This window comes from Sinocyclocheilus grahami, unplaced genomic scaffold, assembly GCF_001515645.1.
Source record: "Sinocyclocheilus grahami isolate Dianchi unplaced genomic scaffold, SAMN03320097.WGS_v1.1 scaffold175.1, whole genome shotgun sequence".
Classification (NCBI taxonomy): domain Eukaryota; kingdom Metazoa; phylum Chordata; class Actinopteri; order Cypriniformes; family Cyprinidae; genus Sinocyclocheilus; species Sinocyclocheilus grahami.
Window position 1 is genome coordinate 1061462 of NW_015505354.1, and position 17138 is coordinate 1078599.

Genomic DNA, 17138 nt, shown 5'->3' on the forward strand with positions numbered 1-17138 from the left:
CTGTTTTGGTCTTAAGATTCAGTGTTTTAATGAATGGTTTGAGTGAGAGAATGAATCAATGATTTTTGATTCGCTGGTGGCATAACAAAGACAGTCACTTGTCGCCATCTACTGGCATAACAATCTAATTTACAGAAAGGATGACTGAAAAAATTCGTGAACAAATATTTTAGGATGATCCAAATCCTATACTATTCTTTAAGGCGCCACATTGTGTTAAGTACTTCGAGTTCAGACACTGGCAAAATATTCTCATTTTATCCAGACAAATATGACAACAATACACATTTTCAGCATCATAGCTTTATTAAAAAGTGCAGTATGTGTTGTGTTCATGTTTCCCAATTACAGCGAGAATTCACAGTAAACTTGTCAGAACGTATAAGTTGCTAACGATGTAGGAGCTTGAATGTCACATGTTTAAAATCCCAGTGGCTCACAGTCCTTCACTATGCACACTCATTATTGCATAGTCTCTAATACTGTCAATGTCAAAATTTCTAAAGTATATTAAAATATAACAAACATACCTTCATTCTTGCTACATAACATGATTATCTCTGGCCTGCACACATCAAAAACGAATTGCATCACTCTTCCAAGTACATTTCCACATATACCTTAAGGTGAATATAACAACATATTTAAAACTATACCTTTCTAAACATTTTTACCTGTTGCTCTTCAGTCTGCTATACAAGTGTTATTACAGGGCATTTTCAAAGAGTGCCAAATAATTACCAGAATACAGCCACACACTAACTGGTGTGATAAAAATCTTTCTACACAGGCAGCAATCAGTTATTGGACTCTTTGTAAGTTTTGCAATGGCATGAAGTCCTTGGTATATAAAGTTTTTAATTCACTGAAATGAAAATCAGATGATTCTCTCCTGGACTGGTTCTTTTCCAGTGGACACTGATCTAAATGGCTCAGATGAGACTAGTTTGCTGGCATGCATCATCAAATACTGAGCTGGCAATGCTGGCTAATTGGAAGGCAGTAATGTTTTATGAATATTATGTATGTGTGTTTGTGCTGTAGGGCCTGTTATGTACTGCTGTAAGTTGCGTAGTCAATCACAGGCATTCATTTACATCACTCCACATCCACAGCCTTAATAAATGGTAATCAGAGCTGTAATATATTGGAAAACACTGGAAAGCAGACAACTTCAAACAGCAGTCACATTTACCATTGTTGAGCAAATTTTTGTGGGTGAAATCCAGTCATTTCAATAGGAATTCACGTGTTTGAGAATTTTACATAAAGGCGAAATATTTCCTCAGACCGATTTCGGAAGTTTTTCATGGATTTACAGCTTTGACTAATAGAAAGCTGCTTGGTTTGACAGTAATGTACAATGGAATTTTTTGGACACAAAATTTTGCTGAAATTGAACTGAAGTGACCGCACTTTAAGTATACTGAATATTAATATTAATTTGGCTCAGATTGTTTCAAATACCTACCGTAACATACCATTTGGGGTACTCTGCTCTTTTATCAAAATAAAATATATTGTAATATGTAATAAGTGTATGGTTGACTATCTCCTCTGAATGAGAATCATTGCTTGTATATAACTGAATATTAATTCGCAGTCCAAATACCTTCTTAGTGTACGTAGATTGAGGATATAGTAGAATCGCAATTTATTGCTGCCTGTTTCTAATACTGTAAAGTTTGCACACAATCGTGCTAATAGTGGCTCCATAGTTAATTGTATTCATTCTCTCTTCTGTGACACGGATTTACTGGTTATGGTGTGCCCATCAGTAGGTAGAAGGTAAGAGCAACGATGAGGAGGAGGCAAAAGGGAGAAGAGAATGTCTGATAGGCTGTGGCAGGCATGAAAATGTCCTCGTATTTATAGATGCTAATCATGCGATCTGACACCGGTGGAGAGTCAATGTCATGCCTTGTGATGGAACCTGAGAAAAACAGAACAAAATCCCCATAAATAGGGCAATATTAAACTCAGCTGAATTTGAAGCCCGAAAGGAATACTTGAAAATGAAAATTTGCTGAATATTCACTCCACCTCAGCCCATCCAAGGTGTAGATGTAGACAGGGCCATAACCACCATAGACACTGAGGGGGACAAGTCCCCCCCCCACACACACACACTCACACACTTTAAAATTTACATTTTTAGCCTGCTCTGCCTCAGCGGTCTAACCATCATGATGCCATCAATGTCAAAATAATTGAGATGGCCAATCAAATCAAAGTAGGCGGGGTTTACTGTTCATAGAAGCAGAGTGTGAATTCCAGCGAGGAAAGAGAGAAAGAGAAGATGGAAGTTGTAAATCATTAATATTAGTCAACCTTTCTACGATAGAAATGTTAAATGACCGACAGCTATTCAGCTATTCAGAGATTCAGTAACAAATCTATTTTATTGAGAAAAGTTGCGGGGCAGCATTGACAAGTTTCTGTGCTCCTGGTCCCCCCAAATGTTCAAGACATGGCTATGGCCTTGGATGTAGATTACAGCATTACATTAACTTGCTCAGCAGTGGATCCTCTGCAGTGAATGGATGCCATCAGTTCAAACAGCTGACAAAAACATCACAATAATACACATGACTCCAGTCCATCAATTAATGTCTTGTGAAGTGAAAGCTGCGTGTTTGTACGTAACAAATCCATCAAGGCATTTTAACTTTAAACCATCACTTCTGGCCAAAATACCAGTCCATAATCAAGAACAACACTTGAAAGGTCTGTCCACTGTTGTCCTCTCACATCAAAACCCACCAACATAAACAGTTTTGGACTGTTTTTCGTAATTTATTTATATTTTGCCTGTAAACTGTGCTTGATCTGTGCATATTTTATCAGCTGTTTAGATTCTCATTCTGATGACACCTATCACTGGATCCACTGGAACTGGAACTGGAACTATTCTTTTAAAATGAGGCTGAATTTCTTTACCTTGTATGGCAGGTCCCCAAGCAAACAGATAGTACCAGCTCAGGTGCAGGTCTACCAGCGTCTCTTCCCGCGTCACGTGAAGAGGCCGTTTGAAGCGGCACGTGACACGGTTGTTTTCAAAGATGCCCTCCTCGTCCCGCGCCGGGTTGCGCTTGATCTCTTTGGCCCACTGGCCCACGTTGTAGAAATGATGGATCCGTACACGTCCATTATCATCATGAACACAGCCCATGACATCATCACCTCCCTACGACAACAATTTTACTGTGTATTTCTTAAAAGGTCTGAAAGCATTCACACCATTTATATGTAATCCTCCCTCTCTACCATTTTTTTGTCAGAGGAGAAACCGACAGCAACCCATCCATCTGTGTCTGCACTCATCTCAAATTCCACATCTGTGCCAATGCGCCTGAAACTCAGGAAGTAGTCACAGGTCTCTGCGTCACAGCCTGGTTTGCCATATCTACAGTAACAGAAAGGTTAAGAGGAAGACAAAGTGAGGCACACTTAAAATGTGGACAGTTTATTCATTCATGTGAATCCAAACCGATCTGACTTTCTCTGCGAAACATAAAAAAAAGATATTTTGAAAAAATATCTTTTCATTTTATGTTTATTCCTCCATAAAATGAAAGTCAGTGGGGTCCTGTGTTGTTTTAAATACTGCTAAATTTCATTATATGGACAAAAACAGCTAAATATTTGTGTTGCACAGAAGAAATAAAGTCATACAGGTTTGGAACAACATAAAGATGAGTGAGTGATGACTGATTTTGTGGGTGAACTATCCCTTTAATAATAACCATCAAAACATACATTCAAACATCCTACATGAATATTTCATGCTCCAGAACATTTCACTGAATGACAATGAGTAGCAGCTTGACTACTCGGATTGACAATCACACTTGAGTGTACTGGATAGCATGGCAGACTGCAGTTTGATTGCAATACACAGTTTGACATTGACACTACAATAGTCTATTGTTTATAGACTCATTTTAACCTTTATTCCATCTGCTCACCTGATGCATCCTTTGGTTATTCCACAGTCACTAACTTTGATGCGGGCAAATGGGTCTACAGGGGGTGCAGTTGGGAAGGGGTAACCTATATGAGACATTAGACACAATACATTAATGAACTGTTTCAGCTAGTCCTACTACAAAAATAATCATTAATGATGTCATATATTTGTATGTTACATTTTAATTTTACTTCATACATTGCTATGTGGGATGGACAGTGACTTTGTTGAACTTCAGTTTCTTAACCTTAGCTTTGGGTAAAGTTTGCCTAATGTAGCATGTTGTGTAAACATGTTTTAATCACACACACACACACAGGTTTGAGAAAAAAAACAACAACAATTTTTAGTTGCCTTTATGACCCACAAAGACCTCCTAGGGTCGTTAAAATCTTACATCTTTGAATTTTTTAATTTTACCAGCCCCCAACCTTTGAACGGTAGTGTATGTTGTATTGTTTTGTATATTATACATGATTTTGTATATTCACACATTTATTATTTTGAACACTGTCCCATCAGGTATGTTACATAGCTGTACCTACAACACAGGCCCAGTCATGTGGCCATAAGAGATTCTATTCTATTTGATGTGTTGCGACTTAATGAACCACTGTCTAGGTATCTGCAGTTTCTCCAAAAAAGTAGAGTACAAAATATGGGGTTGGGAAAGCCTGCGGGTAACTGGATGTGAGTCTTGTGGGGTGCTGACCAAGGTGCTGATGTTGTACCATATGATTATATTAGCGAATCAAAAACAATCTTTGTAAAAAAAAAAAAAAAAAAAAATTATAATTATCAATAACAGACAATATTATTAACCTACTTAAAAGGCCTGTGGTCGAGGAAGGGCATCAGATGGTGACCATTCACTACATGTATTCAGTGCTTCTATGAATTGCACTCACATACTGAGAAACAACACAAAAACAGCACTGATGACTTCAGATTAAGCGTTACAGTTTTATTCCATCGTACCTTCGTCTGAGAGGTATCTGGATTCGAGGAACTCGGAGGCGAATGTGCTGTAAGAATCCTTATGGGGTTCTTCATGCCCCGGCTCTCCGTGTTCTCCATGGCCGCCCCGCAGTACATTATCATCGGTAGGGCTGGCAGAAACCGCGAGCCACACCGTCGCATCTAGCAGCACAGAGAACTGCAGCAGCTGACGCACAAGAAACATGACTGGATGCGCTGGACCTAATGATACGATAATAGTTATTGTACACGCAAAGAGACTCGGGCCTGATTTACTTTTCGCATTCCAGTACCGATGCTTAGACTGATAACAAATAATAAAATATAGCTAATTAAATCGCTTTCATGATAAAGCGTTTCTGTTGGTCCGCGGTGGAGAGGCGCCAGGCTCGGGTGCAGTTAATGAATAGGACTAAACCAATCCGCTTATGGTGAGATTTGTAACCGATAGTGATGTTGTTTGATAACGACACGGCGCTCAGTCATAATATCAACCGTATACAGTATTTAGCAATAGCCCTTTTTAAATGTATTACCGCATTATTGTACATTTCTGAATTTATCGGACCGTCGTACACTAATTTAACACATTATGTGTCCCCTCTCCGGCCGTGTTTTCTTCGCCACGCACGTCAGTCGATACAGATTGCCAGCTTTGGGTTCCAATAGCATCGCACTACGTGTGAAAATGAAGCGCAGTCAGATACTGTAACGTTTAAAGGGAAAAGAATGGAAAACTGCTGCAGCAAAACACGCTAATTGGTTAAATGAAAGTTATAAACGGTACTAAACACATATTTTTTAAAGACAGGCTACTCATTGTACTGTAACATTTGTAACATCGTTTTCTAGTAAAATATGAATAAACCTATAATTCACAGATTTAAAAAATGTACATTTAACAAGGCAATAACTATATTTATACAATAAAATATTGTGGTTTTATGAAGTATGAACCACCTTGTAATTTACGGCAAAGAGTTAGGCCTATTTCCATAATTATTTAGAAAAAAACACACACACATTTTAGTTCTCAGTTATGTTGCCGTTTATGTTGTTTAGTTAATTTTTATAGGATTTGTGTGTGTGTGTGTGTGTGTGTGTGTGGTTAACCATTTTGGTTAAGTTTTTATTTTGTTATTGGTCAATTGCTGCAGAGCCCATTTAAATGAATTAAACGTCATTGTGAGGCCTTTCATTGTACCATCAGAAGTATTATTATACATTTTACAGTAACAAACATTGTAATAGGTCAGAGGTTTTATAAAATTTCATGACATATAGGCCTACAAGCAGTGTTGGGGGTAACGCATTACAAGTAACGCGAGTTACGTAATCAGATTACTTTTTTCAAGTAACTAGTAAAGTAACGCATTACTTTTTAATTTACAAGAGAATATCTGAGTTACTTTTTCAAATAAGTTACGCAAGTTACTTTTTTTCCAATTTATTGATTGACAGCTCTGGTGTTGCCATGGTGACAGAAATCAGAAGATGTTACTGTAGTTCTAAAATAAATATGTATATGCGTTAATTCATCTCACTAACAAAAAAAACTAAAAAAACACAGATTCAGTATTCCTCAAAATGAATAAAAATAATGCAACTCAGAATAGGACGCAAACCTGCAATAATTAAATGTTAAACAACACAAATATCCTTTATGTATTTAATCCCATTCTATTAACTAATGTCTTTGCTTCTGACCTTCGATGATCCAGTTCAACCGTACTAATAAGCAAAAATTACTCTAGACAAACATTTGTGTCTTTTTTTTATTGCTGAAGTGTGTTGAAATGTCGTCTTCTGCATTCTACTGTACGGACGTAAATTTACTTTCCCTTCAGCCTGAGGCTTATTCATTTCACTTTTGGTGTGAAAAGGCTTTTATATTTGCCAAACATAGAACTTTTTTATTTTAAAAACAAACAAGCAAGCCCTGTCCAGATTTATAAAGTAACGCAAAAGTAACGTAACGCATTACTTTCCATAAAAAGTAACTAAGTAACGTAATTAGTTACTTTTTTATGGAGTAACGCAATATTGTAATGCATTACTTTTAAAAGTAACTTTCCCCAACACTGCCTACAAGTATAGGAAATATAAAATATACAGCAATTTAATCTTCTTGGAACATTGCCATTGAATTTATTATATGGTAAAATTCTGGTAACTCATTCTGTACAATGTACAAAAAGTTCTTAATTAGACATGCAAGAGCTGATTTTTTTAAGTTCTTCTTTTTCAACCAAAAGCTTTTGTGTTTTTCATAATGGCAGGGGTGTCCAAACTTGGTCCTGGAGGGCCACTGTCCTGCAGAGTTTAGCTCCAACTTGCCTCAACACACCTGCCTGGAAGTTTCTAGTATGCTTAGTAAGCTTAGTATGCTTAAATAGCTGGTTCAGGCGTGTTTAATTGGGGTTGGAGCTCAACTCTGCAGGACAGTGGCCCTCAAGGACTAAATTTGGACACCCCTGCACAATGGCAATAGGGAGAATGTAAACCTCTCATCAACCACAAGATGGCAGTGTTTAATTTCTAAACAGAAAGATGATGTTGCGAAGACATCATGTGGTAATATTGTATCATGAATCTACAGCTTTTTAAATTTGTAGCATTATGGGAAATTATGATGTTTATACAGTATTGAAACTATTTACTATGGTGTACATTTAAATTATGCTTTTAAATGTTATACTATTATATATTATTTTTATATTTTTGTTACAGTGCACTAATCATTCTGAGATTAAGATTCAATTTTGGTCACACTGAAACAGCTTTGCTTGTATTTCCCTATATAATTTGCACCACTCATTCCTCCTCCTGTTTTAACACGTTCTACTCACAGTTTTAAGGGATGACTTTTATAACTAGCCAATATCTAAGTACTATGGTGGAATGTGATTCAAGAAGAATATCCATCAGAACAAGAGACCATCAGCAGATCCATGCAAGGCTGAAAATAAATAATACTGAAAATAGAGAGAGAAAGAGAAGGGGGGGGGGGGACTCAAAACAGAAAAGCAGTTCTCACTATCCAAAAGACCTTAGAACAAATCACTGCACTCTTAGGCTTTTTATTGGCATCAAGGGTTCCATGAAGAAACTTTAAAATCCATGGAACCTTTCCATTCCACAAAAGGTTCTTTATAATGGGAAAAGGTTCTTTCGATCATTAAAATGTAAACGGTTCTGATCACTGGAAAGTTCTTTGGGAAACCAAAAACGTTTTTTCTATGCCATCACTGCAACAAAAAAAAAAAACATTTTGAGACCTTTATTTTTAAGAGTGTGTGATATTTCAGAAAATCATAAAAGCAGACAGCTACAAATAGATAACATCTAAATTAATTAAATTATATATTAACGTCAAAAATATGAATATATGAAATATGACTGAAACAACCTAAATACATCACAAAGTTCTTTTTTATGGGTTCAAGTAGAAATAGATCCATAAGCCTCCCATAATATAATATAATTTAAAATGATAATATATTAAGTGGACACCTTGGAGGGGTGAATTTTAAGCTGTAAATTGTGGCTATAGTGCCACTTGGCATCTGTAACCACAATATGAAAGTGACGTGACATGTGGCCAAGTATGGTGACCCATACTCTGGCAACTATTTTTAATATAATTAAAAATGATAATATATTACATTAAAATGATTGTTATATATTAAATTAAGCATTTTATATGACAAATTCAAGATCGATTTATGACTATTAAGAATCATATGGTCAGTGTTATAAGAAGTATTTACAGTATACTCATATTTCCATTTCTCCCATTCATAGGAGAGTGAATGTACAGCGCTCTCTCCCACCTCCAATACCACGACTGAGGTGCCCTTGAGCAAGGCACCGAACCCCCAACTGCTCCCCGGGCGCCGCAGCAAAAAATGGCTGCCCACTGCTCCAGGTGTGTGTTCACGGTGTGTGTTCACTGCTGTGTGTGTGCACTTTGGATGGGATAAATGCAGAGCACTAATTCCGAGTATGGGTCACCATACTTGGCCACGTCACGTCACTTTCATATTGTGGTTACAGATGCCAAGTGGCACTATAGCCACAATTTACCAATTTACAGCTTAAAATTCACTCCTCCAAGGTGTCCACTTAAACACAGGCACCTCTAAATCAATCTCTCCTATCTTCTCAGGACACGGCCAATTACCCGCTGCTCAGCAGGACTATTAAAGTCTACCTAAACCGACATCATCTTTAATAGCCCTATCCCATCAGCACGCATATACACATATATAGACATGCTCTCATACACACACACTGTGTCATGCAGTTATAAGACTCCATCCTCCACCATCGGCCACGCCACCATCCCTCTCCTGCCATCACACAGGCGCGATCACTCTGTGTCTAATAGCCTTACTCAATTACGGCCACAGTGCTAGAGGAGAAAGGATGATGAGATCCTCTAACATGTTAATGAAGAACCTACGGCATACCTGCCTTATCTTAATAACCTAAAACACACACATCCACTCTCACACTCACACACACAGAGCAATCTGCCAAATGTCAATTGTGTGTCTCCTGGGTATGTGTGTGAGAGTGTGTGATTGACACAGAGACAATGGCCGCGGGTCCCATTCATAAACGCAGAGGGGAGACGAACTGATGGAGGGAAAGGAAGAGAGAAAGACAGAGTTAGAGAGAGACAAGTATTCTAATGTTACAATGGAACCTGCTTGACCACAGAGGTTTAAAATCAAAATAGTATCTGCAAACTAACATAATATTTATTTGAAATTTCCAAGAAAGTTTATTTTTAAGGCATGTTTTTCATTTGAACATATACAAACAAAATGATATCAAATGAAGTCTTTGATTTTCACTTGTTAATTAACATATTCAAAGGCATATTAACAATATTAACAGTAACAAAAGTGATGGCAAACATTTGCATGGCTTTTGAATTTGAATTAATTTATGTAATTATTCAATGTAAATGTCTTCAAATGTCAAGCTGTCGACATAAAATTTGAAACCATCATTAAAGATTAAATATTTAAATAGGCATCCAAAAGAACTCTATGTGGCTTGCTCCATTTATTTGAACAGTTTTCAATTTTATATTATGTGTACATCAGAAACATACATGACAAGGAGCAAAAATCTTAAAAGTCTTTTAAAAATCTTTATCTTTTTTATTGTTTTGTGATGTATATACAGTTGGACCAGATTATCATAAAGGACAAAACATGACATGGACTTGGTTCTATTCATCGGTTGCTAACTGGATGGAGGCAAATCTGAATGCAAGCTTGCAGTCGATTATAAGAAAGGGGCAGGGTTTAATAAAGTAAAATTTTCATAAATAACGAGAAGTCTGGTCACTAGCATACATGACCAGAGAGAAGTACATTTTAAACGTTAAGAAAAATAAATCTATTAAAAAAAAAAACAACTGTAGAAATAAAAGGCAAAACAAAGTAACCATAATTACATGTGCTGCAGTGCATTGCAGGAAGAAGCAGGTTTCTGTGTACAGTTAAAAAAAAACATCAAACCAGATCACTTGCTGTGTTTGTTGGTTCAATTTAAAGATCATATTGCAATTGAAAATCTGCATTGAGTTGCATTATATGACCCTAAACGTTGCAAGTTCTTCAAAGTAGCAAACAAACAAACAAAAACAATCAAGCAAATTATCATTGAGTGTGTATCCAAACCCAAACAGTGTTTGTGTACTCGGCGAAACATGCAAACTTCACAATAACCAGCTTCACATCCCACCATGTGTGAACACTTGCTGAAATTGGCCTGGTCAACCATATTAAACCAGGCCACAGTTTCTTGCTTTTATTCTCATATTACATATATATATATATATATATATATTACAGACACTATTTGAGTGCGAACACACACACACCCTGAAACACTTCACGGTTATTGACAGAAAGAAAAAGGGCCCTATTATTCCTGAGAGAGCTTGTGTGTGAGGCTTCATCTTAACTTGTCAACAGTCCTTACATACCGTCAGCAGAGCAAGCACAGGTGACATGCTCATCACTCTTTACCTCGCTTTGAGTCTAGTACACTGAACAGACACGCACACATAGCGAAGATCGATAGAAGTCTGTGTTGCACACTGAAGACGGGACTGTCTGCCTCGGCCTAATCTCCGCGTCCCCGGGAGCACATTATGGGCACGTGCCGGGTATTGACCCATTAATCTGGTGATGGTCGGATGTGTTATGTTCTCTCTCCCACGGGAGTGTGTTGTGGTGATAGATTGAGCGCTATGTGTGCGCGCACAGCAAAGAGTGATCTTCAATTCTTAGTTTGAGCAAATAGAGATCGAGGGCGAGCACTTGTGAGCGTTCTGTTTCTCACTTTTAGTCTCTGTCGCGCTCATTTGGAGTCTGGTCACAGATATCCCCGCTGTGTCTGACTGCCGCCTGATTGCTAAATGATCCTCGCGCTATCGCACCGTTTCTCTCGCGAGCTCGTCCCGTCAATCTGTTTGCTTTGCGCTATTTGTTTCCGCGGTTGTACAGGTGTACTCAGCTAATCTGATTGGGTTGACAGAGACTGTTAGAACACAAACACCCGCGTGTTCCAATCAATAGCGTCATTAAACGTGAATTAGCGCTAACTCAATCGAACTACCCAGTTTAGCAGCAATCTTGCTCGTTTACCATGGTTACCCGGGGAGGCCTTATCGCTAACTGACGCGTGGATGCTGCACTCCGGCTGCCCTCAGGATGGATGACAAGCAAGGGCGTAGTTTTAGTGAAAAACATTGAAGCTTGAACTGTTTTAGTGGAGTCCGGGGTCATGCTCCTTCATAAGGTTTATTTTTGTAAAATATCATCCACACATGCAAAGTTGGTTGATAACTGCAATAAAGTCATAGCAGTTAACAATTATTTGTTTATATAGGATATATAATGAATGTTATATTATTTAGGCACTTATAGGCCATAGTTTGCCAGAATGTTCTAATTCAACATGCTGTGGGAAGTATGGGCTATTTCTTACTCCTTAACAGTTTATCAGGCTCTTAATGATTTAATCTATGCCATCTCTTGGAATATGTAAAGGCCAGTTTTTCACTCATCATTAGAACCTATTTTACACATGGCTTTCGTTTCTGACTTGTACTTGCTCTTATGAAAATGTGCCATAGTTCTTAACTGTAGCATTTGTTATAATAAGGCTTGCCTATTACTCATTAACAGGCCAATAATGACTTTTATTAATCTATATAGCATTTGTTATGAAAAACAACAGACTGCACATTTAGAAACAATAGCTACAACATGCCACAGTTATAATATAAATCTATAGGAAGGGGGTGTTGTACTTCGCAACAGCGATTGCCTGCTGACTTTTAAAACGCTTCTAAAGACATATCTTTTTATTGCTTTCTTATAATGTTTTATTGAGTCTTTACTGCACTTTATCTGTATATGCGGAGTGATTGTTGTGTGTTTTTTATTGTGTAGTGATTTGTATTTATTTTTATCTTTGCTTGCTTGTGAGGTGACCTTGGGTGTTTTGAAAGGCGCCATTAAATAAAATGCATTATTACTATTTATTGCTAGTTTTGGTTATTGGGGGAAAATAAGGAGTCTCAATGGTCTCCTCTAACATATCTAGTGAAATTTTGCAGAACGCTTCAAATGTTTTTAAATCCAGGGTATGTTTGCTGACTGCAGCTTGTCGATGTGTTGTTTGACAAAATGCTTAGTCTGGGTGATTAGTCTGTCTACGGTTACACACTGATCAATCACATCTCCATTCATGCCATGTGTCATTATGTCAAATATATGACATGGTTCCTATGTTTCCTTTCTGCTGGTACAACCACAGGCCTCTTTCCAGACCTGTCAAGAGAAGAAAATTGTTTTATAAATGCATAAAGATGACAACATGTTGAACATACGTATAGAAAAGCTGTCTAAGAAACTCAAGTGTTGTGTGTGTTTTGGCTATCTTTAACGAACAATAAACTGATTTAAAAAAAAAGGAAATGTAGAATTTATAAATAATATATAATAAATATTATGTCCTTGAAGACTATGAATAGAAATGACCCTTGTCTCTTGTGGAGACAATAATAGTTATTGAAGCAAGGATTAAGCCTTGCAGAAATTAACATTATTACTTGCACAATTGGGTTAAACTGCAGTAGCGATGCATAGTAAGAATCAATACAAAATTAACAATAATAAGTCAAATAAAAATGTAAAATAAAAAGTGTACAAATTAATTTTCAAAAGGTTGCTTTTAAGAAACATATCCTTCCATTTTGACCAGTAACAAAGTGCTACAAAGCATGTCAATTCCATAATTTTTTTCTTTTGCTGTTGCTGTGACAGCAAAAAGTATGTGGTCACCCTTTCATGTGTTCACCTACTTTAAAAAAAAAAAAAAGTTAAGTACGCAATCAGCACATGCACTTAATTCAGCAAGCATAAACTGCATTCTGTGTGTGCTGTGTGTAGATTTGATATATTAGGTTTTAGACAAGCCCCCCTGCTCTGCCTCGTGGACAGATTCTCCTAATGAGAGACCAGTGCATTTGTGTACTAACATCATTACTGTAATTACAGACACTGATGAGGTTATCATTATCATGATGTCCATGGTCGCACACACAAACACTCACACATGCACGCATAAATAATCTACTGTCGGAGTGTTTGTTAATGTAATTGATGTATATATGAAAATAACCTGCAGTTCCTGCTCTAATTGGTACATATAAAATGTGATGAATACATAACACACTACATAACTCTTAATTAATGCATGTACACTGTACAAAGCTCCATTGCGGATATATATGCATCGTGTACTACAAAACATTTCTTTATATAGATTTATATAGAGATACTGCTGTATCTCACATTAAATCTCATTATTGCAGTAAAAAAAAAAGTCATGGTTGTAAATGACAAATATCCTGTTCATATATAAAAATATAATTAGAATAAGAAGGGTGGAATACACTATACAATTATTAAAATCTGAACAGATTTTAAAACCTTTTCTGACTTTGTGAATGGTATCAGAGAAGAAAAAAAAGTCTGCATCAAACACACAAAGACTGAGTATCATACACTAACAGATTTTCTAGCTGTTTTGGTTGCAACTCATGATGTGTGTTCTAAAATTGACTCACAATATCCACCCAGATAGATTCGTAGTCTTAAGCTAAAAAATAAATAAAATAAAAAACCTGACGTTTGTGCCCATCATACACTATACAATTTTCTGTGCCCAGTATCCACAGACTGGCTCTGATTTTTGGCAACTAGCTTCGACTCCAGATTGTAAACCAGGGCAAAAATCTGGGCTAAAGTTCCAGCCTTAAAGCAATAATTTGCTGAAAATCTACTTACCATCAGACCATCCAGGATGTAGATGAGTTTGTCTTCGCTGGAACTGATTTGGAAAAATTTAGCTGTCCATCACTTGCTCACCCATGGATCCTCTGCCAGTGAATGGGTGCTGTAAAAATGAAAGCTCAAACACTGACAAAAACATCACAATAATCTACAAGTAATCCACACAGTCCATCAATTAAATATTGCTTCTAGGTAAAATACAAGTCTTTTATCCATAATTTTGCTTTCTCCAGTGAAAAAATTATCTAATTTGAATCAGGAGAGAAATATGCACAGATCAAGCACCATTTACAAGCAAAAACAGTTCTAAACAAATATATTGGTGGATTTTAATGTGAGAGGACAACAGGGATGGACTTTTTTCACTGGCATGAAAAAAGCATTATTATGGATTATAGACTGATATTTTGGCAAAAGTGGTGGTTTAAAGTTAAAGCGCCTATATTGGATTTGTTTCTTACAAACACAGCTTTCACTTCACAGGACATTAATTGATGGACTGGTGTCATGTTGATTACTTGTGGATTATTGTAATGTGTTTATCAGCTGTTTTATCAGCTCTCATTCACTGCAGAAGATCCACTGGTGAGCAAGTGATGTTGCTTCATTTCTCCAAATCTGTTCACGTGAGGAAACAAAATCATCTACATTATAGATGGCCTGAGGATGAGTAAAGTTTCAACAAATTTACATTTTTGGGTGAACTATATCTTCAAGGCTGAAATACGCCACAACTCTTCAAAGATTCTTGGTCCAATTTACAGTCTATAAACTGTTCCTTTAACAAATCCAGTATTAAAAAGAGAAAGTCTGAAATAAAAAATGGAACAATGGGTTTAGGGGAGGAAATGACACATCCAAGTGTCTTTGTCCTGTTTGACGCCTCTCTATTGACCCTCAGTATCTCAGCAGCTCCTCTGTGGATAACAGTACAGCTGTTTGCGGTGCCGTGGCACTCAGTGATTTCCCATATGTTCTCCCCTCCCTCCACCTTCCTTTCTCACCTCTCCTCCATCTGATATAGATTACTGGCTGGGGTTCGGTTGCTAATTGAATATGCTATGCGTCTGTTCGAATGACAGGAAATGGGGGAATGATGATTAAAAGATGAAATCAATTCAGCTCAACAGCTGCTGTTTGCTGTCAATTTCATTACAGGCATTCAGAAAAAAAGGATTGAGATACTTACGTTTGTTAGCACATTAGCGGTCAACTTTCATAGTAAAATGCAGCTTTAACATCTGTTTAGCTTCCTGGATGTGAAAAGGATGCTTGTAGAACAGCCTAATTAAAATGTTGAATCTCGCTAGATGGGGCTATTTGCTTAACTGAATTCATCAATGCTGCTTTCCTAGCATTTCCACATGCACACACACACATAGAGTTTACCCTCTGACAGGCCCCTAAGCTGTGATTATCTGCACAGGCAGCACAGGGATCTCTCAGAAGCATCCTAACCCCTGCCTGCCAATAATTAGCCCAAGTTAATTACAGCCCTACTGCAGGTTAAGCTAGTGAAAATCACCCAGGAGGTACCCTTACACCTTCAGGTACACACACATACACGCTCACACCTCACGAGACCGGTTTTATGAGCTCAGTGTCCAGAGCTGAGTCCGATCAGTGTCAATATTGTAACTGACAGCTGACAACATCGGCCCTCAACACTTGCATACACACAGCAGGCGCTCGAGCGACAGGGGGGAGTACAGGACGGAAAGATTAAGAAATGGCTTCGGGTTCTGATGTACTGGGGGTACTGACTCACTCTTGTTTCCTTTGGCTGCTTGCCTTTGCCTCCCTCAGATTTCTTCTTATCTTTTTTCTTTCTCACCCCCTTCTTACCTTAACAGTTTCAACATGTGATTGGTTTCATGTTGAGTTGCAAAAACTCTAATGAAATTATTGGAAATATGGGGTGAAAGCTAACCATTAGCATTTCCATTCTTCTGCTTGGCTGGCGCAGGACCACCAGAAGTTGTGACTCAGTTCTGTAGCCAGTTTTTTTTTTAGATTTGACGTCAAAGACAGTAGATTACTAAAAAAAAATAACTCCATTTCACACCAGTGCTATTTTAGCATTTATTCATATTTTCGAAATAGCTTTTATTTTTTTCAGCTCTTATTTCAATTTTACTTTAAGTGTTCGTAATTCTGATATGTGCATTTGTCATTTTTATTATTATTTTAGTATTTCTATATAGCTATTATTTATTTTAATTTCAGTTTTAGGAATTAGGTATTTTAGTAGTTTTTTATTTAAAGCTTCAGTTTTTAATTTGTAATATTTTTCAAAAGTAGTTTTTTAAATATATTTATATATGAAATGTATATAATATTTATATAGTATAAATATGCAATATGCTAATATGCATATATTTATACAAATATCTAATATTTTTTATTTTATTTCAGATTTATTTCAGTTAACAAAAAATATTTAATTGTTTTAGTTAACAATAACAACACTGTTTCAAACTTTCACAGGAAACAGGAACTGGTAAAATGTCTCCTGTAATATAATGAAATGTCTGTAATTTATATAAATGATACATCCTTTTATTTCTGCAGAATACACTGCTACTTTTTAAAGGGGTCATATGATGGTGCTAAAAAGAACATTATTTTGTGTATTTGGTGTAATGAAATGTTTTTATGCGGTTTAAAGTAAAAAAAACACATTATTTTCCACATACTGTACATTATTGTTTCTCCTCTATGCCCCGTCTTTTTGAAACGCGTCAATTTTTACAAAGCTCATCGTTCTGAAAAAGCGAGGTGTGCTGTGATTGGCTAGCTAT

At 36.8% G+C, this 17138-nt stretch overlaps 1 protein-coding gene across 1 annotated transcript; it reads right to left on the reverse strand.

The window, feature by feature from the left end:
* Positions 1-297: 297 nt before the first annotated feature.
* LOC107593684 (DOMON domain-containing protein FRRS1L-like) lies at positions 298-5509 on the reverse strand. Its single transcript, XM_016283530.1, has 5 exons — positions 4949-5509; positions 3969-4053; positions 3268-3406; positions 2941-3187; positions 298-1933 (listed from the first exon to the last, which is right to left on the reverse strand). Exons 1-5 carry the CDS (start codon positions 5151-5153, stop codon positions 1761-1763), a joined length of 849 nt encoding a protein of 282 aa, XP_016139016.1. The 5' UTR covers positions 5154-5509; the 3' UTR covers positions 298-1760.
* Positions 5510-17138: the final 11629 nt, after the last annotated feature.